At 36.2% G+C, this 23,687-nt stretch overlaps 1 protein-coding gene across 3 annotated transcripts in view; it reads left to right on the top strand.

Moving 5' to 3' along the window:
• Positions 1 to 20,848, top strand: part of galt (galactose-1-phosphate uridylyltransferase) — a 225,559-nt gene extending 204,711 nt beyond the window's left edge. For 2 of the 3 annotated variants that reach the window (XM_073914180.1, XM_073914179.1), the window contains 3 exons: positions 9,435 to 9,589; positions 20,368 to 20,425; positions 20,605 to 20,848. In XM_073914180.1, coding sequence (XP_073770281.1) covers positions 9,435 to 9,589; positions 20,368 to 20,425; positions 20,605 to 20,642 — 251 coding nt within the window. In that variant the 3' untranslated portion in view covers positions 20,643 to 20,848. Of the gene's footprint in view, positions 1 to 9,434; positions 9,590 to 20,367 lie in introns of all 3 variants that reach the window. The other variant, NM_001328380.1, reaches the window with a different exon arrangement.
• Positions 20,849 to 23,687: the final 2,839 nt, after the last annotated feature.

The raw sequence follows: 23,687 nt of genomic DNA, 5'->3' as shown, positions 1-23,687 counted from the left end.
TAAACAATACATCTACAGTGGGACAAATGCAGGAGTCAGATATATATTACCTGTAGAGTTTATGTTCTGTGTTTTTATTTCTCAAAAATGACAATTCAGGCAATGCTGTGGGGCATTTTATATATTTCATAGTTCTGTATGAACTATAAGTTATGCATGTATGCATCCATAATTCCAATAAAATAACCTATAATACAGAGAAGATTATCAGATTCTGAAAAACTCAGACCAGACTTACTTTTTTATTAGAGTAAAAAATATAAATAATAATAAATAAATAAAATAATCACAATAATAATAAGTTCCAATGCGCACAGTGGCCTCCATCATCTGTAAGTGGAAGAGTGATCGGGGGAGAAGGGCCTTAGTCAGGGAGGTGATCAATAACCTGATAGTCACTCTGTCTGAGCTTCAGCGATCTTCTGTGGAGGAAGGACAACCTACAGAAGGACAACCATCTGTGCAGCAAACCACCAATCAGGTCTGTATAGTAGAGTGGCCAGACAGAAGCCACTTCCCTGGAAATCTCTGGTCCAATGAGGCTAAAATTGAACTCATTGGAGGGAATGACAGGCGTTACATTTGGAGGAAACAAGGCACCGCTCATCACCAGGCTAATACCATCCCTACAGTGAAGCATGGTGGTGGCAGCATCACGCTGTGGGGATGTTTTTCATCAGTAGGAACTTGAAGACTAGTTAGGATAGAGGAAAAGATGAATCCAGCAATGTACAGAGACATCCTGGATGAAAACCAGCTACAGAAGGCTCTTGACCTCAGACATGGGTGACGGTTCATCTTCCAGCAGGACAATGACCCAAAGCACACGGCCAAAATATCAATGAAGTGGCTTCACAACTCCGTGAATGTCCTTGAGTGGCCCAGCCAGAGCCCAGGCCTAAATCCTATTGAACATCTCTGTAGAGATCTGAAAATGGCTCTACACCGTCACTTCCCATCCAACCTGATAGAACTTGAGAGGTACTGCAAAGAGGAATGGGCAAAAATGCTTAAAGACAGGTGTGCCAAGCTTGTGGCCTTATATTCAAAACGACTTGAGGCTTTAATTTGCTGCCAAAGGTGCATCAACAAAGTATTGAACAAAGGCTGTGAATACTTATGTACGTGTGTTTTTAATTTTATTTTTATTTTTTCACATTGTCATCATGGGGTATTGTGTGTAGAGTTTTGTGGAACTAAATTAATTAAATCCATTTTGTTATAAAACTGTAAATTCACCAGATGATTTTAATAGCTCTATTTGGAAGGAGTTCATTCATTTAGATGCACTGGTCAGATCAAGTCTTTTTCAATACAGTGCATAAATATAATAAATTACAAGCATATATAAATACGACAGAGAAAAAAAATGTTAAACAGAGAGCACTTTATGGTTTCCTGAAGAATCTAACAGTATTCAAATACAAAAACTGAACAATCAAAAAATCAATCAATCTTTATCTTTTAATATTTAATAAATATCCTGTGATGTGACTATTGGAGATAAACATATTGCAGTATTGATGCTCTAAAAATGTATTGTTGAGCCCTACTAAATGCATTTGTGTTTTTGAGTGCACAGACTTGAGAGATTAGTTAACATTTTGCAATAATTATACTATAAATAAATATACAGTTGGCTTTTGTTTCAACCCAGACATATAAGCCAATCCAGGCAGGCAACATTCTCAATTTTATTACAAATGATGACATCACAATAACTGTAAAATGGACATGGGATGTCTTAGTAAGCTCAGATCACCGAACTTAATATTCCTGGCCAAAGTGCCAAGACTTTATACACGTTCAGACTGTTTACAATAAGTACAGTGCTGGAGAATCTGAGCCGCACATTATTTTCACTGGCACGGATGAAAATGGCCACTAGCCAGCGATCTCTGCATACCTTCCCTTTCCATTGATGAAACCCTGAGAGCCGAATGTAAACCAGGCAAGTCAACAAAATGGAGAAGAAACTCGAGACGGGCTGAAAAAGAGACGTGTGTGTTTGTGAAAGACCTTGATCCAAAACCAGCAACATCCAGCAAGCATGAAAAATGTCCGCAAAGGAAATGAACAGCCGTTGCGCTGGAGCAGTCAGGATGAATCTGATTTAACTTGCATGATACGCTTTTCATTCATTACATGGGGATAAGAGAAGGGGATCTGGGATTGGGCAGACGGCCAAACCGCTGGTTCTCACAGCCATTTTATAACTTAATATGCACCGTGAAACCTGTATCGCATGCCACTGGCTTCCAAACGTTTGCAGGCCGTGTTACTGTATGCTGGCTGGGTTTTTAATTAAGGCTTTATTTGCTGTGGTTTGCTCGGTTCGGCATATTCATCTTTGATCTAGCCGCAGACACTATTGTAATGCATATAGAGGCCAAGTCAATTTGAATGGGTCGAGACAGTCGTTTTTGACTTTATTTAAGGTTTAAAGGGGTCCTGTTATTTCTTTTCAATTTTTGAATGTTAGTCAGTACATGTACAGAACATGTTCACCAACACTCCGATTTTAATATGGTTAAGATAATACTCTGATTATGAGTCTACCATGTAAACAGATGTTTGATTACCTTAAACCAACTAAAGTCATAATTGAACTAAACAGAAATAGAATTAAGGCCCTTTTACACTGCCAGCTAAAAGTGAGGCAATTCCGATTTTTTGCTCATATTTGACACAGATCAGATCTATTCTATAATCATGTAAACACGAAAAAAAAAAAAAACGCATGCATTCCGATATTCAGAGATTGGTTTCAAGCCTCCTTTATATGTGGAAATAAATCAGATATAATTTGGAAATGTGACAATGCAAGTATCATGTCAGGCAGATCAGATTTATTGAGGCATTTCATTTTGTATGTCATTAAAATTGTGACAATGTGGTACTTTTCCACGGTTTGATGATGTAGAAGGACGAGAGTGTATGGAGACGGCGACACGATAAACAACAACAGAGCAAACAACACAATCTCACGGCAATTTGTAACTTTTTGATTTAGTGGCTAATTCGTATGAATTCGTACGATCTAATTTGTACAATTTAGTACGATTTACTCATCCCCCAATGACGGTTGGGTTTAGAATTGGGGTTAGGTGCCACACCTCCTTTTAAAAATCGTACAAACTGAACTCGTACGAGTTCGTACGAATTAGCCACTAAACTGGCAAAACGTAAAATACTTATGTTTTCTCGTAAGATCAGGCTGGAGGAAAGGGGTCAGTCACCACAATTTACTCCCACCAGACCTGAGATCTCTCTCGTACCCACAAATTCCTCTGAATGGTGGAAGACACCATTTTTAAACCATAGGCACAAGATGCGATGCAGCCCCCTCCTCCTTCGCCTCCACTTCAAAATCATTTTAAAGTTGGGCAAAATTTGCACATTTCGCAGAGCTAAAAGCAAGACAATATTTTCCATCATGGCTAGTGTGGCGAAGATGCTAGAACCCGCCTTTATGCATGCGCAACATCATAAATTTTAAAGCAAGTGTAAACACTTAAATTGGATATGGGGTACAATTAAAAGAAAGTGTAAACGCACATGCAAAAAATCATATATAGGCAACAAATCAGAGTTGGGCATCAAGATCTGACAGTGTAAACGTGGCCTAAAACAATATATTTATCACAAGTTTAGTGCAAAACATGAATGTATTTGATCAATATCATTTAAACATTCACATGCCAGTGTTTCTGTGTGTTGACTGGGTGTTTAATTCAGTCTATATTTACTGTGGTTTTTGTTCAGCAGATTCATCTTTTATTTAGCCGCAGACACTAGTAATACAAAATGATTGCCAAGGCAATTGGATTGAACCGAGCCAGCTGTTTTTGACTTTTTGAAGGTTTCTAAATTTGACCGCCATCAGGATAGCAAGCATTTTTCAATGAATAAGGTCTGTTGCTTAAAATGAAACACATAGTAAACTTAATGAGCCATCGTTTGCTGCTTCTTAATAGGAACGACTGAACTTTGTATTTTTTGTGAAGATGAAATGTGTTCACTATATAGGGACCCTGACATTCTTTTAAAAGTCAATTGAGTGCATTAGTGAGCTCCCAGTTTTCAAAAGCATTTCTACAATTCATTTAATCAATAGACACTTAAACAAAAGGCTCAATTTAAGGGATAGTTCATCAAAAAAATACCAAAATATGCAACATTTAGATGAGCAAATGTTGAATATTTTGTTATATTTTTTGATGAACTATCCCTTAAATAAAACCTTTTTTTTTAAATGAACATAAATGGATCTTATGTTTGTTTCTACTGAATGAATAATTTTAGAGACTGTACACATTAACTTTCATAGTAAGGGAAATAAAATACTATCAAAGTCAATAGTCTTCAGTTTTCCAGCAATTTTTAATTAATTTATTTTGTGAAAAGTAAATTATAAATATTATAGATCATTTATAGGTGAACTACATCTTTAAACCTGTCCACAGGTCTTTACACTGTCTCCCAGTTACATTTAGAATAGATTTTAAAGTATTACTACACGTCTATAAATCACTATTTGGCATAGGAGCTCAATACATTACAGATATGCTCACTGAATACAAACAGATCATCAGGATCATTAGGATCAAGTAAATAAAAAAATTCCAAGTGTTCAGTCAAAGCCAGGTCAATCTGCCTTCAGCTACAACGACCCCTGCTTCTGGAATCAGCTTTTAGAAATAATCAGATATGCTCCAACATTAGGCACATTCATATCAACATCTGTTTAGCTGTGCCTTTACTTAATGAGCACTGTACTACATCCGACAGATGGCACTAATATGTCTTTTTTTCTTATTAATTTGTTTATAACCAGTTTTAATACATTTTAATCAGTTTTTTATGTTTAAATCATTTTAAAAAAAATAATAATTTAATTTTTTTTTGGTTTCTTTTTTTCTTGTTTATGTAAAGCATTTTGAATTACTATTGTGTCTGAAATGTGCTAATAAATAAACTTGCCTTGCCTTGCCTTAAAACTATTAACCAAAACTTCAAAACTTTAAAGGCCATGAACAAAACCAAACCAGCTTCAAACTAAGAAAATCGTAAAATTACAAACTTTAATTTGAATAATTTGAAATCTGAATATGAAATATGCTAATTGGACACATCAGACATGAAAGATACATTAGACAGATACAACACTGTTTGAACATTGAAAGAAAGAATTACAATCCCATGAAACATTGTTAATGACGTAATCAGAATGAAAAATTGTGAAATACAACTGTTCATTTAAGTTTTTGGTATCAAAACAACAATTACCTGCAAAATTAATTGTAAACACTGTTTACTGTTTATTTAAAAAATATTTGCTGCATCCTAATTCACATACTTATACTACGGCCTATGTACTTTCTTTGTGAAGGAAAAGTACAGTTGAAGTCAGAATTATTAGCCTCCTTTGAATTACTTTTCTTTTTTTTTTATATTTCCTAAACAATGTTTATCAGAGCAAGGGAATTTTCCTATTATGTTTGATATGTTTATCTTAATTTTGGCTAGAATGAAATCAATTTTTAATTAAAAAAACAAAACAAAAAACAACATTTTAGGGTCAAAATAATTAGCTATAAATATTTTGAATAGTCTACAGAACAAACTATCATTAGACAGTGACTTCCCTAATTACCCTAACCTGCCCAGTTAACCTTATTATCCTAGTTAGGCCTTTAAATGTCACTTTAAGCTGTATAGAAATATCTTAAAAATATCTAGTCAAATATTATTTACTGTCATCAAAGCAAAGATAAAATAAATCAGTTATTAGGTCTTGCGCATTCGCCATGTTTGAAGTTCATTTACACTTTTTAACCAAGTTTGTAGCTTTAAATAAATTCATGTCCAATGCACAATGGTGGACAATATTAGAGGTTAGAGTATGGACGCTTCTACACTGAATTATTAGCGGAAGTAGTAAACCATACAGGAACCTTTGGCATACTATCTTCAACATATTATGGTTTGGCATATACTGATTCTATTTTCGAATACTAGTAATTAGGACGTATAGTATGCAAATTAGGACTCAAAAATTTGAACGTGTAATTGTTTGTGCTTCATGTTTGTGCGCGAAGCTAAACATCTAATGACTTTTTGATTGGTAATTTTCTATAAAGCATGATGGGTAATTTTTTTCTGCACATATTTCACTCTTAAAGGGCACCCATTTTACCCCTTTTTCAAGATTTAAGATGAGTCTTTTTTTGTCCCTAGAATGTCTGTAACATTTCAGCTCAAAACATCCATCAGATTATTTATTATAACTTTCAGAATATTAGAATTTTCTGCTCTGAACAATAATGAAGCAGTTTTTGTTGGCTGTGCCTTTAATGCTAGTTCTCCGCACTATCCCCACGTGCCTATCAGATTGTACCTCAATCTCCGGCTGCGTATAAAAAGCTTAAACTATTAAATAATACCAGGGTAATGAAATTATGACTGACTACGCAGTTTTGTATGAACTATCCTTTTAAAATATATTTAAACTTTCCAAACCGGTATAGCAATCTTTCTTGTGATAAAAATTTTATTATTATTATTTTCAAATACATAAAATGAAAACCACTGCCACAGTGGAACCCATTGTATGAACAAAAGCGACACATTGTTTGTATAACCTATTGAATTACTGTGGAAAATAAATAAATAAAATAATTACCAATAATAATTACCTGAAAGAATGGCTAAATAGCTGACATTCCAGAGTCGGACAAAGTAATTAAAGATCACAAAGACAAACGTTATTAAAGTATTTTGAAATAAAGTACACATAATAATGCCAAAGGACTATAATAAAGAAAGTACCATGGTCAAATGTAATTAAAGCACAACAATGGGGTTTCAGAAGTAAATAAAAACATTAATTATCTCCACAGAACACCTTTTACCACACGTATAACTAATAATGCAGTAATAAACATGTTGGATTGTGTGTAGTGATTTACATTTTAAAGGACATACTTTGTAGCCCTCCATGTATATTAACACGTTACCACAGGAAAAAAAAAAGAGTCAAAGTGTAATGCTTATAGGGTTTAAAGACCAATTAAAAAAACAAAACAAACAAAAAAAAAAACAGGATTTTTCTCTTTGTGCTATTAAAAATAAAAAAGGCATAAAGCATTAATTAATACCAGGGTGATGAAATTATGGTTGAATCTAAAGTTTTGGATGAACTATCCCTTAAAAATATATTTAAACTTTCCAAACTAGTATGGCAATCTTTTTTGAATGAAACATTTTATTTATTATTATTTTTTTTTAAATACATACAATGAATGTTAATCAGGTTCAAAGCCACAATGGAACCCATTGTATAAACAAAAGTGACACATTGTTTGTGTAACCTATTGAATTAATGTGCAAAATAAATAAATAAATGATTACCAATAATGATAACCTGAAACAATGACTATATAGCTGACATTCCAGAGTTGGACAAAGTAATTAAAGATCAAAAAGACAAACGTTATTAAAGTATTTTGAAATAAAGTACACATAATAATGCAAAAAGGACTATGATAAAGAAAGTACCATGGTCACATGTAATTAAAGTAATGTAATTTTCACAAGTAAAAAAAATTTTTTTTAAAAATTAAAAAAAATTTAAAAAACATTATTTCTCTGTATATAACACCTTTTACCACAAGTAATAATAAATCAAAACCCAAGATTTTTCTCTTTGTGCTATTAAAAATAAAAAAGGCATAAAGTATTAAATAATACCAGGGTGATGAAATTATGGTTGAATGTAAAGTTTTGGATGAACTATCCCTTTAATAAAATGAAAACTTTCCAAACCAGTATAGCAATCTTTCTGGTGTGAAACATTTTATAATTATTATTAAATTCATACAATAAAAGCCAATTGTACAGTGTAACCCATTGTATGAACAAAAGTGACGGATTGTTTCTTTAACCTATTAAATAACTGTTAATTACAAAGTAATTAAAGATCACAAAAACGAACGTTATTAAAGTATTTTAAAATAAAGTACACATAATAATGTAAAAGAACTATGATAAAGAAAGTACCATGGTCAAATGTAATTAAAACGCAACAATAAGGGTTTAAGGTTAAAAAAAGTCAATTAATTATCTACATAGAGAAATTATTTTTTGTAAAAAGACCTTCTTTGGAATAATAATTACTGTGAAAGTGCAATGCAAATAAAGTTGAATGGAATGTTTTAACAATAACGGCGAATCAATTAAAAACAGACAATATTTCAGATCCAAGGTTGTGAAGTGTCTGTATATTCTTCTTTTGTTTGACACATCTGTTTGCATTAACTTGGCATATTTTCAAAAGAATCTTGCTTAAATAGCATCTAAGCTGTTTGGGCAGGACTGTGTGTAGGTACTGTGTGTCCAGAGTCATACTTGGATAATATAAAGACAATCAGTCTCTTTTTTTATTTCCTGATGTTAAAATAGGATCCAAATCCCTGCTATTTTAAGGCCAAACACAATGTGATGTAGGAGTGCGATTTCCCCGCCAACCAAATTGATTGACAGCCACGTATTAACATGTCTCCGTAGTAACGTGTATAATCATATCCACAAGACAGGATGTGCACAAAGCAACTGTGATTAAAAGATCTGTTCAGCTCTCTGTGATCATCAGTCATCAACAAATGAGATCAAGAATGAGTTTTACAGCAATTTTACCTTCTTTACTTTATCATCACAGCTTCATGTCAGTGCAATTACAAAAGAAGATGTTTCTTTTAGACATTAAATCCAGTTTATTTTGTACATTAGCATAACAGATTTTCACACAGCAGTGTATTTTAACGTGTATCCTGTCACATTTGCATGTAAAACAAAGCAAATCTGACAGGATGTGTGTGCGTGTGTGTTTGCGTGCGTGTGCGTGTGTGTGTGTGCGTGTGCATGTGCGTTTGTGTGTGTTTGTGTGTGTGTGTGCGAGAACTGTGCATGTGTGTAACGATATTTTGTGTGGCTCATTGTTGCAGAAAGGCTTGAATTAACTCCACAACCAATGCATCAAATTGTCATTGGTAAAGTACTTACTATAATATTTCTTACAAACGAGATCTGCTTCCTTTATGTCACTGTGCTGTTTATTAGAAGCAAAATTATAATAGTTTAAATATTTTACTTTTTTATTGTCTGTTGGTCTGTAAACTTTATAAGCATTACATGTTGACTCTGTCTATTTAAATCTTTGTTTGTTTTCATGATGGGCTCCAAAGTGTTTCCTTTAAAATGTAAATCACTACACACAATCCAACATGTCTTGACATAGATTTCCATCTTGATGTCTCATAACTCGAGTGCTTTTTTACCATATGACTTCAAATGGCATGCAGCCATGAAACAATGTTGTGTTTATTAGTGTATTATTTGTGTGTGGTAAAAGTTGTGGTCTGTTTTTTTTTTAGGAGCGCCAACAGGCAGTCATCTGAATAAAAACATGAGCCACTGGCAGCTTCACGCTCACTATTATCCACCTCTACTGCGATCCGCAAACATCCGCAAATTTATGGTTGGGTATGAGATGCTGGCTAATGAACAGAGGGATCTTACACCCGAACAGGTATGTTTTCTATGTTGTGTGTGCGTGTGTCAGTGTGTTTTGGGGGTGGGGGGTGTTGATGGGAACAGAGCAGACGATGATATGTTAACCCTTTTCACATAACTGACCCTATTCATTTAATTTGTCAGTATATTCATTTATGAATGTTCACACGTTCATAAATTATTATCAACTATGGTTAACTGTTATTATTATTAATATTAATATTCATTCATTTTCTTGTCGGCTTAGTCCCTTTATTAATCCGGGGTCGCCACAGTGGAATGAACTGCCAACTTATCCAGCAAGTTTTTTTTTTTACGCAGCAGATGCCCTTCCAGCCACAACCCATCTCTGGGAAACATCCACACACACATTCACACACACACACACTTATACACTACGGACAATTTAGCCTACCCAATTCACCTGTACCGCATGTCTTTGGACTGTGAGGGAAACCGGAGCACCCGGAGGAAACCCACGCGAACGCAGGGAGAGCATGCAAACTCCACAAAGAAACGCCAACTGAGCCGAGGCTCGAACCAGCGACCTTCTTGCTGTGAGGCGACAGCACTACCTACTTCACCATATTAATATTATTATTATTATTGTGTTGTATTTATTTGAATTCCCTATTATTATTATTTTTATTATTATTATTATTATTATTATTATTATTGTGTTGTGTTTATTTTAATTCCTTATTATTATTTTTTTTAGCATTCTCTCTTTCTTTAAATGTGCAACTAGTGAAATAATAAAAATAATAAATATAATAATAATAATAATAATAATAATAATAATAATAATAATAATTTGTTTATATGTATGATAAAAAAATATACATTTATACAATTTATAAATTCCAATTTATAATAATAGAATAATACATTCCTATTTATTATAATAATATAATAATAATTTCTCTAAATTAGACCTTAGTTTGAGACTACCCAGCTCTTCTTTCTCTTTAAGAATGCACTCAAATAACGGGAAGTGAAAAGAGTGAGCCGTGTCCAGTCTGCTCATAAAATTTTAAAACCATTCAGGTCAGGTCACAAGTTCTCGTTTACAGGCAGGATTTGGGCTTCAATTTAACGCCCAGACAGACCTCCTGATAACATTCTTCCTCAGACTCAGGACCATTTTATCTCTCTTTCCACTACATTTAGAGTTCCCACTAAGCTCTAGCTCTCCAATTATACCCAGTTCAACACCCAAGCTGTTGATAACCTCTTACTTCACGCCAGGTTTCCATGACCCGCCACATTTAAAAACCACAGGTTATAAATGGCTTTTGAAGTCTTTTCCTGTCAGACTTTTTAATAATTGCCTACTGAGGTGACTTCTCTTGTTTACCTCCAGCTTTCAACAAAGGAGTTTTAAAACGCACTTATAATGTCAGGCTTAACAGTTTGTGACTTCTTCCTGGAGTTTGGCACTTCGGTGTTATTAGCATCAGCGACGTTCGTTTAATCCACAATGACTGGAATTTCCAGCACTTCCGCACCAACTTCACCTGCTCCATTAATGTGTCCAGTCATGTGGGACTTCTAAGTGTTTCTGTCAGGCTTATCCAGGCCAGGGTGACCCTTCTGTCAAGAGAAGGAACAGAAATTGAGTCCCCCATTTCCCTGTCTCCTTTTTCTCATCGAGGCCACTGAAGGAAGCAGGATTAGCACATTACCCTCTTGATTGATGCCCTTCTGGTTGTATTGATTGATAGCTTGATCAAATTACAGCCTTCCATCCGGAGGTTGTCTGGACACCGGCCGTCAGCGGCGATTCGTCACGCTGGCTCTCTGTCCGATTCAGGTCCAATCACCGGGCCTCCTCCCGACAGCAATCTGAGCCCTTTTCACACTCATCGCCAAGCCATTTCCCCCCCGAGCTTGTCCACCTGAATGCGGAATTTATCAGCGGGCATTGAGTGTTATCACTGCTAAACCAGGACATCAGTTTTTCTCCAAGCTAAACGAGCGAGAATGGTTTGGGCCATGATAAATTGAACTTGGTTTATCTGTTGACCTGACCTCTGTGTGCCGAGCCCGGGTTGCCCTGGGTGGGGAATTCAAAGCCAAGTTAGCATGTGAGCAAACTGAAGTGAGCAGTTCTGATTTACAAGCTCCAAGTAGTGTTAGGTATTCTGTTATCTTTTATTTGTTTATAACTGTCAACTGTTTTTCCCCTGGGATTCTCCTGTACTTTAGTATTATTTTTCACTATAATCTCATTTAAATTCACATGAAGTGCTTTAAAATGTGTATTTTAATTTAATGTTTGACGGAATCTCAAACGAAGACAGGGTGTGACATAGATTAGCTCTTAAAAAACAGCCAATAATGTTTTGTTTTTATCACAGCTCTGTCAATAAGAGTGGTTGAGCTTAAGCACATCAAATTAAAGCATCTTGAAAAAGGCAGGACAAAAATAAATTGTTGATCCATTTAGGTGGAAGTGACAAACTGCGAGCTTTGGATGCTTATATCAGGTTTATATCTTCTAAATGCAAATTTTATCACTGTTTTGTACACATACTAGATTAGATATCCAGGTAACTAACATTCTGGTACTAACATCTAAAACTATTTTAATTTTAATTCATTTTAATTTCATGTGACCTTTACAGTCCATGTGAACTAGAAGTTGCTAAGACTTAGGACATACTCACACTATGTACAGTTGCCTTGAACGAGGTCAAAGCATGCTTGTCCCCCCTCCCATCTCCCCTGATGGCCCGCACTCGGGGCTGGGCACGCTTACATCATCGATGATGCATTGTTTAGTAAGTGCTCTCGCTCAGCACAGTGGACATTTATTTAGTTATATTATTTTAGTCATTTGAGATGCAGTGACACGCAGTCAAATATTTTGCCGAACAGATCCGTAACTTTTGATGCTCAAAAACAATCATAAAGTACTCATGCTGCAGGAATTAGGAGGTTTGCTGAAGGCGCAGCTGTCGCGCAATAATCTATGACAGTTTGCGTTTATTGAACACTAAGAATGATCAATTAATCCATATGAAAAAGTCCCTGAAACTGAAAGTCACGTCTCGCTTTCAGTTTCGGGCTTAGGGGTGTTTGCACTCACACACAAGCGTACCACGCCAAAGACCAAGTAAACCACGCTCACACCTCTTCCAACCGGGCCAGGGCCGGCCAAGTGAACGTGCCTGAGCCCGATTCAGAGCACTCACACTTCTCAAACGATTCGGGAAACGAGCCTGGGCACGGTTCGGATAGCATAGTGTAGGCCCTTATTAATGCCTTTATTAATGTTAGGGCGGGGCTTTCTTTTGATGCATCATTCCCTTTTAGGAAACCAACCACAAAAGGGGCGTATTTAAGAATATTGTAGTTAAAGCCATCAAACTAACATTATCAGAGAAGGAAGGCCTCTCCAAACTTGAAAGCAAATGGTCTGTTATAATTTCCAAATTATGGAGAATAATGTCATTCTGACATAACTCAAAAGTTTCCCATCTGAAGGGGAACCAGGGTTGACCACTACCATGCCATACACTTGAAGTCAGAATTATTAGCCCTATTGAAATGTTACCCCCGTTGTAATGAGAAGCATGTAAACAAAAGAGGAGGTGGGGGGACTTGGGTGTAAGTGCAAAGACTTCTGGGGGATTATCTGACATAGTGGCAGGTAGTTCTCTAGTTATCTGCACAGGCTAGATCGCTGGTGATCGTGACACCTCTATGCTATATATAATGGAAAGACATTTCTAAAAATAATAGTTGCAATTTAAAGGCTTAACTAGGTTAACTATGCAGGTTAGGGTAATTAAGCAAGTCATTTTATAACAGTGGGTTCTTTTGTACCCAATCGAAAAAAATATATATTGCTTTAGAAGGCTATTAATATTGACCTCAAAATGGTTTAAAAACATTAAAAACTGCTTTTATACTCTGATTTCTCAGTTTATGATTCTTTGAAACTACTAGGGGAATGGAACCTAGAAGTTCTGTTTAATTCTGAAAATTGGTCAAAGATCTGTGATGGTATTTTTCCAAAATGTATCTCAAGTTTTTTCACAAAATTTAATTTACACCTGTTCGTCTGCATATAATGTGTCCAGCTTGTTTCGACCTCTGTTTTAAGTTCAAAACTTGTTAAGGCACATTTTTTTTCCATGTATTTTGTTCCTGTGTTCACAATCAACCATTTTGGTGAGGGGTTCATTCTGCAATCCATTTGATTACATGAAAACATTTAATTTCTCTCCCCAACTTTTTTTGTCGAATGACATTCCTGAAGACCTTTTTTGACTCAGACCTCAAACCTGTTTACAACTCTTACATTTCTAGTTACAAAATATATATTACTAAATTGGTCTACTTCTCAAATTCCAACTATCTCCATTTGGATTTCTTAGTTGTCAGTCTTTAACAACAAACAGGATAAATTCAAGAGATTTTGGGATCCTCTCAAATCCTTTCTACACAAACTCTGAAAAATGTATTGTAAGAGAGAGCTGGCTTATTTTTTTTTATTTTTTTTTTTTTGTTAAACAGATACATTTGTAAATTTTTATTTAATTGGCAGTGAATGGGGTTTGTATGTTCGTTTGTCTATCTGATTGTCTTTGTTGTTCGTACTATTTGAAAATCCTTAAATGGTCACAAAACAACAAAACAAATTTTTTTTTGAGCTGTTGACAGTTGTATATGTGTCCCACACTGCTAAAAACACTGTTAGGACACATATATCTCACTAAAAAGTTAAAATTGGTAGTTTTTGCGTTATTTCGAGCAAATTCGTACTTCTGGTTTGAAACAAATTTTTAAAGCTGCGTCACGGCCATGAGATCTTAGCATGTATTCCAGCGTGACTGGGCGACTGTACCTGGGTGTACCGTATTACGTCTCCGAGTGTGCTGCATTAATGCATGAGTAAGACTTGGTTCAAACCAATCAGCGCGCTCTATTGTGCAACTTCATTAATATTCATTAATGTTACAGTGTAGATGGCGTCACGGCAGAGACGCCACATTGTGTTGGCAAAACAAGCGTGCAGTTTTGCTTCCATAATATGCTGAAGTGAAGTTTTGTTTTAATTTTCTCTCTGTGAGAGCGCAGCTGGAATCACGCGTGGATTACAGTGTATGCGATGCGACGTGACGCGATGCAACGCGCGACAACAATAACTTACGTGTCTAGGAACATTGTTTACCCAAGACTTTTTCTGTTTAGCAAATGGAGATCCGGATTCACTTCTCTTCTCCTCTTAATAGAGAAGCGGTTCTAGTTGCTGTGGATTGTCCTGTCTCTACAGATTTGGTGAGCGACCAGAGGTGTTTGTTTATTCAGTTTGTTCGTATCGAACTAACTATTGCACCGAGTGTAAACATGTTAGCACCACAACCAAACTATTACCGTCGTGTAGGATTTTCACCGCATTTTGTGACTGGAATAACACACGCAGCTTACCTGCCAAGTTCATCTAAGTTACAGAGAAATACAGAGTTTACTTTTTTCTGTCATTCGCCGTGCGGTATCAAACATTCCATAAAAAAATACACGCTTAGAGCAGTTCCTCAAATGAAATATCTCGTTTGTCACGAGGGGCTTGAATGAAAGTGCCAAACTGCAGTTAAAGTCCACCATTTAATAATTTGGCAAATTCGATTACAGATGTCCATGCAAACACAGTCACTTTCTCCCCTGTGTGTGTATGAGTGTGTGTGTGTGTGTGTGTGTGTGTTTTGACTCTAAAAACTCAGCGTGTGGTCAAATAGACACTCCTAAACCATCCCTCTTTTTCCAAAGTAGAGGTGTGAAAACACCCTGCTGAAACGAGGGGGTTTCATGGCCCTTTAATATAAAAAAAAATGCTTTTATTCTAGCCAAAATAAAAATCAAATAATCCTTTCTCCAGAAGAATAAAAAATATTATAAGAAATACTGTGAAAAATTCCTTGCTCTGTTAAACATAATTTGGAAAATAATTGAAAAACTAAACAAACATATATAAATAACAGGAGGGCTAATCATTTTGAATACAACTGTATTTAAAACTCACAAATGTGACCACTCACTACAGTCATCTCTCCAACTAAACCCCCTTGCACACAAGCACATATTCATCTGGCGATTATTGCCAGGCATTACATGTTTCTTCACAGGGCCATTGAGGGTAATGCAATGGGTGCTTTTTAGCATCACGACTGAATGGCTTTGGTTTGGAATATCGTGCTGAAGCTCTGGGGTGACTTAATGTGCTGTAACATTTATTATGGCTTTATGAATGCGGCTCTCCTATGGTGAGCCCAGCTGCCAGTGTTTATGAGACTGACCTCTCACTCAATGGTGGCTACAGCCTTGAATTAAACAGCGCTGTGGCTGAGAGACTGGATCTGGAAGTAACAGAACTGTGAAGTCGCTTCATCTCAGCCTCACAGGGCTGTGCTTCAGGATAATGAAAGAGTGAACGGTCAGCTGGTGGTTCCATGACTCCATCGCTCCAGCCTTTCACTCACACTTTATCTCTATCAGCTTGTCTGCTTTTGTACTGTGGAAAGAGATTTGTTGACTTTACTTAAAAAATAGAGTAAACTCATTGTTTTTTATAATTATTAAGTAAACAAACTATGTTATAAAAGTTAAGTCAATGTGTTTACAATGTAAGGGGTTGTGTTGGGCAATGATTTTGTAAAAAAATAAATTACAATTAGTCACATGGTTTTTGCTTTAAATAATCATGATAAACTCAATTAATTATTGTTTGATGCACACTTTTATTTTTAAACTACTTGTGTATTACACAAAAGTGCAATTGTATTCGTTTATAGAATTATTTACATTTATGTAGTGCTTTTTCAGACACTCAAAGCACTTTACACATAGGGGGAATCTCCTCATCCATCACCAGTGTGCAGCATCCACCTGGATGATGCAACGTCAGCAATATTGTGCCAGACTGCACACCAGCTGATTGGTGGAGAGGAGAAAGAACGATGAAGCCAATTATGATATGAGGAAGGTTACGAATCCATGATGGACAGAGGCCAGTAGGCATATTTGGCCAGGATATTGGGTTTAAACCCCTACTCTTTTTCAAAGAACATCCTGGGATTTATAATAACTACAGAGAGTCAGGACCTTGGTTAAACGTCTCATCCCATAGACCAGGGCTATTCAATTGGTGGCCCGCGGACCAAATCCGGCCCCCGAGGCACTTTGTTCCGGCCCTCCAAACAGTGTGACCAAGACATCAAAAATAAATTTAGTTCAGTCCACAAACGGCCGCTATAGTTATGAAGTGACATGCGTTTAGCCGAATAGCCGATTTCACTATTAACTGCTCTTTAATTCGTCACAGTTTATTAATCGTAAAGTCTTCTCTAAGCAGCATTTCTGTTGCACGGAACGAAACGAAACGAAACGAAACCGCTGCAAAATGACAAGTTGCCTGTGCACTAGTTTTAAGTTTGAAGTACACCGAAGCTAATACGCACGCATACAGGATTAACTATAGCAGCGGCCGTTCCCATATCACGTCTTTTACACTTGCAAGTTTGTTATTTCTAATGTAAGAATATAAGACAATATGCGGGCGCCAGCTGAGCCACACGCTTGCGGCTTTCCGGGCGCATGCAGTAGAAAACATCTCATGGTGAGAGTTGTGCGTGCCTTTCAGTGCAATGTGAAGAAAAGATATGTTAGACGAATAATTATTAAAATGATTATGTATGCATGAATGCAGATGGCAACAGTTCATCTAAATAGCTGCTTACCTAATATAAAGCTTGAATTTACATTAGACATAACAGTGAAACCATGATTATTCTTCAGACTATATAATCGTACAACCAAAATCTATAATTGTTGCATCCCTAATTGTTATGCAGTTCAAAACATAACATTTCAATGTGTCTGAATGTAGAAGAAGCCTACTTAAGCAATGCACTGCTTTTGTTGTGCTCTGAAATACAACATTTGAATGTTTGTTGAAGTTTATTGTACAATGCACTGATGTTATGTAATTTCAAAATACAATATATTTACATTTTATTGTAGCCAAAGCCAACATGGGTGTCTTAAGGAGCAAAAATATAAAGCATATGGACTCTTAAATGCAGTTGTTTCATCACTCATATAGCAAGTTAAATCTCTCCGGCCCTTCGTTTGGGATGCTTTTCATGAACCGACCCCCATGACAAACTAATTGAATTGCTCTGCCATAGACGGTGCTCACTGAGCAGTATAGAGTCCCCATCATCATACTGGGGCCTTAGGATCCACACAGATCACAGGTTGAGCACCCCTTGCTGGTCTTACTTACACCACTTCCTGCAGCAGCCTAACACCATGTGGTCTCCCATCCAATTACTAACCAGTAACAGCCCTGCTTAGCTTCAATAGGCGACCATGTGAGAGTTGCAGAGAGCTAGCTGCCAGCAAAAAGTTAATAAAAAGTTAAAGACAAAATTATTTGCATTCATTTGAAATTATTTTTTAAATATTTTACAAAAGATGTTTAACAAAGCATGAACATTTTTCACAGTATTTCCTTTTAGATTTTATTCTAGAGTAAGAAAAAATATTTAAAAAATCTTATTTATTAAATGAAAATAAAAAAATATTAAGCCTTAACATTTTACTTTAAACTGGCTAGCAGTGCCTTGCAAAAGTAATTAGTAAAATATTGTGTATTGTCATCATGGCAATGACAAAATAAATTAATTATTATAATGTAGTTATTAAGAGTATTATGTTGAAAATATGTTGAAAACATCTTCATTTAACACTTCATTAAACACAATCTTTGTTAAACAGCATTAGAGGAATATTTGAAGAAAAATTCAGTTTCACTTAAAGGCTATAGTCATGAATAATTAAAATTTCCCTTAAGGGGTATTAATTTTTTCTTATATATTGTCAATCTCAGCTATACATAATTAAATATTATTAAATTAAATATAAAACCAAAGCCCAGTGATGTGCAAAACGCACCCAATTTTTGTTCAGTATGGATTTTGTTATTTTGTTGCAAACATGCATCAGAGTTGCATTGGTTTCCCCCAGAGTACAAAGACATGCGCTGTAAGTCGATTAGGTCAGCAAAATTGGCTGTAGTGTATGAGTGTAAATGCGAACATGTATGGATGTTTCCCAATACTGGGTTGTAGCTAGAAGGGCATCTGCTGCATAAAACATGTGCTGGAATAGTTGGGCCCTATCCCGATTCTACCCCTTTCCCTTACCCCGACCGCTAGTTTTGTGCATTCACTTTATAGGGTAGGGGTGTCCCAATTCTCTTTAGCTTAAAGGCATAGGGCTAAGGGGAATGGTTGGATAGCCCTTCGAATGAAGATTATTCAGGACCACATTCGAAACCAAGGGGTAAGAAAACTTCCCAAAATACACCAGCCACAATGACAGTATTGTTAAACCCGGAAGTAAGGAGATCCACAAATTAGTATTTTTTGTCATTATTATGAATTTTTACAACAAACAAGCACATGTTTTAATATATTGATAACCGCATTTGTGTTTTACCATCATGCTTTTAAAAAAACAAATGCTAAAATAAAAACCACAAAATTTTATAATACATAATATTAACTTCTGTACAGCAGTCCCACAACATTCTGACACTCATTGACCCTGTCAGAAAAGTGGCTGAGAATGACTTTTTTACAGCGTCTGCTATAATTTTAACGTTGTTTTAGTTTGTTTACATGAATATGAATATGAATATGGTCATTGTGTAAATGCACAGTAGAGTTAAGATCTTATTGCCACATTAGATCATTTTGATTACATGATATATGCCTTCAGTGATTTCTTGAAGATAAATACTAAAAAATAGCACAACTGGAATAACTACAGCTGTCGCGATTGTCTGATCTCATACGAAGCAAGCGATTGCGATGACATATGATGATGTGTGCAGGTGCTGTCCCAATTCTTAGGTGTAAATTTTGAAGCCCTTTCGTTTCACACTTGGTTTTAAGGCCCAAGGGGCAGGGGTAGGGGAAGGGGTAAAAAAATAGAATTGGGATTTGGCCTTCGTGGTTCATTCCGCTGTGGCGATCTCATGAATAGAGACTAAGCCATAGGAAAATGAATAAATTAATGTCATCAGCTGTTTTCAGAAACACTTAAAGGAACACTTCACTTTTTGGAGCTCGTCTCATTTTACAATTTCCCTTGAATTAAACAGTTGAGTTTTACCATTTTTAAACCCATTCATCTGATTTCCCAGTTTAAAAGCAACACTTTAAGCTCAACTTAAGAGAAATTATTGAATCCAGTTAGATCAGTACTTGAAAATCCCCAGCTATAGGTACAGTAACTAGGTATTAACATTGCTAAATATCATTGCACCTTCCGCACCCATAGTACGGCAGCAAAGTTCCTTGATTATTACACTGGAATGAGAGTACTATAAGGTTCCTAGCCATATCGACCTAGAAAAGAGCAACATTTCTTCTGCTCATTCTCTTAGTAATGGAACTGCATTAGTCTCAATTTTTAAATAGGAAAAGTATCTATTTGGATTGTTTTGAGCGAGATGCAAATGTTCTAATCTAATTGAATGGTTTATATTAAGCTAAGCTAAAACTGCTCCCACCAGATGTGTAGACGATTCAAAAATGGTAAAACTCAACTGTTTAACTCTAGGGAGTTGTAAAATTTCCCAAAAAGTGGTCTATTCCTTTAAAACTTTCTTCTCCCTAACTTTTGATCGAAAGTAAATGTGGTAATTGTTCAGTCTGAGCTTGAGTTCACTCAGTCAGAATCGTCTATTTCTTTGTCTTTCTCTCACTCTGTTCACAGGCTGCAGAACAGTTAAGGAAGCTCAGCGAGGAACATTATAAGGTGAAGAAAGCAGAAGGTAAAAGCGGAGTGGAGAACTAAAAGACTGTGACCTGTCCACCACCTTCTGTGTCCAATGGCCAGATAATGAGAACATAAAACTGCAAGAAGCAGATGGAGCCATTAGACGACTCATCTGTTTTAGTGCAAAGAGTTGAAGATTTCAACTAACTACTTTTTTCTTGTCTTCTCATTCAGGTTTAAAGTTAAAATTGGCTCCCAAGTTTTCTGGTTAGGGCCTCCAAGGCCAAAGCATGTAAGCTGGTAATTGCTCTGTTGAAAGCCAAAGTGATTTTCCAGAAAGTTTCAAATGACAAGCTATAATCTTTACAATGTGCTGTTTCTATTGATTTAATGAACTCTGTTTGTGCTCTTTGAGCATTTCTGAATATAAATTTGTGTTAATACTTTCGATGAAATAAAGCTTAGACACTGATTATAATTAGGGCTGTCCGCTTATATATTCTTTCTTTCTTTCTTTCTTTCTTTCTTTCTTTCTTTCTTTCTTTCTTTCTTTCTTTCTTTCTTATATTAGTGACGGATTAGTGGTGGTTACAGTTTAGCATTCATGCAAATGCTAAAAACAACACTAGCAACCTCCTAATACATTCTACAAACTGCATAGCAACAACATAGGAACCACCTACTTTGCAGTTGTCTAATAATCCTCTCACAACTACCCAAAATACATTAGAAACCATATATCAACAGCTTACCAACCACCCAGAATATATTAAAAACCATATATTAATATGTTAGCAACCTCTCAGAACAAATTAGCAACTCCTGGAGACATTGCAGCTACAGCTTTATGTTAGCGCAACTGCTAAAGACACACTAGGAACCTTCCAGTACATTCTACCAACTACCTAGCAACAAGCTATAACTTATCAGTTGTCTAATAATGCCCTGACAACAACCCAAAACACCCTTGAAACAATATCTAGCAAACAGCATACCAACCACCAACAACACAACACAACATAAACCATATAGCAACACCTTAACAGCCACTCAGAACAACAAGGAAACACCTGAAGACATCACCGATGGGTGTTCAGGCTGGCCTACAGGATCTATGCAAAGACTCGTCTGTCACTGGGGTCTTTCATGAATTAGTCTCATGCTCTCCACTGCTCCTTGACCGCCACAGCATCTGCTCAGGATACGGCCTGGTCCAGGGTTATGGATACCTTGGCATCATCTTTTCACAGGTCTTGGATCGCATTAATGGCACTGCATAATCTCTAGAGGCCTCGAAATAAGTATCCTCAGGTGGAAATTGAGAATAAAGAAAATAATTAGCGCAGCTGCTGTCCATAGTGTATTTTAACAAGTGCATTATAGAGAACCCCAGGGCAGTACTTAGACCATTACTATTTACAATAGCCCCTTTCAAACAGTGCTACCAGTAAATATCTAAAACATTTCTGGAACAACTTTACCGGTAAATTAAAAAAAATAAATAAATAAATGCTGTTCACACAGGCATGGACGTTCCGGAATTTTTCCGGGAAAGACCATTCACACGTCTATTCCAAAATACCGGTAAATGCTGACATCATTAACCAGAAATGAGTTCTAAACAACTGTGCCTATTTGTAAACATAATAGGGGTCAGACTTTTGTTAAAGTTTCACTTTTATTTACAGCTTTAGCATTCATAGAGCTGTTTTGTCACAGACACATCCAAAGGTGAACCTCAGCTAAATGTTTACACACTTGACTACATTACAAATTCAGTGGATAGATAAGTATTGTGAACAACTTTGATGAAATCATAGAGGAACACTTTTCTATGTCGAGATGTACATTTGTGTGTGTGCCGGCACTCCTTCACTTCAAGTGCACATGCATCAAGCAACTGAAGCAGAGCTTGATGGGAAACAATCGGCAGTTTATCAATGACTTTTTACACAGCTGACATTCAAAAGGATCTTAGAAACATTATCTGACTAATATCTAGCACCTAAATGTGTCTGGAAAGTATTCAAAGGCTTTTATTTTTATCAACAGTAGGGATGTGAAAGCGTCTGAGTGTTCTGATTGGCTGGAGTACATGTCTCACGTTAGCATGTTCTAATCGAGAATGTGCTTTTTCCGGCAATTTTCATTCTGCGTTCACACAGAGCAGCATTCCGGCAAATTACCAGTAATGTTACAACTTCTCTCTCTGGAAAATCACCAGAACGAATTTACCGGAATTTTCAGAAAGGCCCTGATCACACATGATCCCTTTCCAGAAATGGGCCGGTAATTTTCTGGAAATAGTTATATGTGTGAAAGGGGTTGATGTTACTTATGCTACACCCTAGCAATCATTTAAAAAAAAAATAATTACATAGCATAACATAATTTAACACCAAAGCAACTACCCAAACAAATCACCGAAACCATTTCTCAACTCCTTAGTAACAACTTAAAACATTCTAGCAAATTCTGAATTCACATTCGACCCCACGCATATTAACCACCTAAACACAACAAAAACTAGATAGCCCTTCCTAAACCGCAAAATAAGACCTAGCAACTATCTTACAACACCCTACAAACTGACAAAACACCCTAGACACAGTTTATTAACACTCTAGCAAGTTTTTTAGTACACATACAAGGACCACTTTAATTTACAACTATCTAGAACTTTCTACAAAACACTCTGGCAATTTCTAACTTGGATTTCTGTAGCTATTAAAATGGCAAACATAATTCATGGCCTCGGGGCAGCTCACTTAATGAGGCAAATGTGTTCAGCGGATCAGTTTTCCCCTTTCCTGAGCCGCACCTGCCGGCCTGCAGTTCCGTTTACGCCAGCGTGCAAATGGCTGACATTGAGAGGCGAAACGTTTTTCTTGTCAAGCCAATTTACAGTGGCATAACAGAAGGTCTCTCTCCCATGCCAGGTGCTCCATCATTCTCTCTGTCAGTGATTCTCAGTGTACTTAAGAGCGCGAGCGGGCCCAGTCTGTCTGCGACGGCATCCATCTGTTCAGGTGTCTGTTGTCATACAGAACGAGAGGTTTGGATCGTTCAGAGCAGACGCCAGGGACAGAGGAGATTGTCAACATGCTGAGGTGAAATCTTAAATCATAAAGGAAACTCATTTTGGGTTCACTCTGCTTTTGTTGCTGTAAACCTGAAAAATGTAGTGCATGGGAAATTAGTATTTTCAATTTGCCTGCAATTACACTGCAAGGTATAATGCACATATCCCTCATTATTTAGCAATATTTTTCAGACATTATTTTTACTATTATTATTAATATTATTATTAGGGATGT

Source organism: Danio rerio, chromosome 10 (assembly GCF_049306965.1).
Source record: "Danio rerio strain Tuebingen ecotype United States chromosome 10, GRCz12tu, whole genome shotgun sequence".
Classification (NCBI taxonomy): Eukaryota; Metazoa; Chordata; class Actinopteri; order Cypriniformes; family Danionidae; genus Danio; species Danio rerio.
This window is presented reverse-complemented; position numbering and strand designations above follow the sequence as displayed.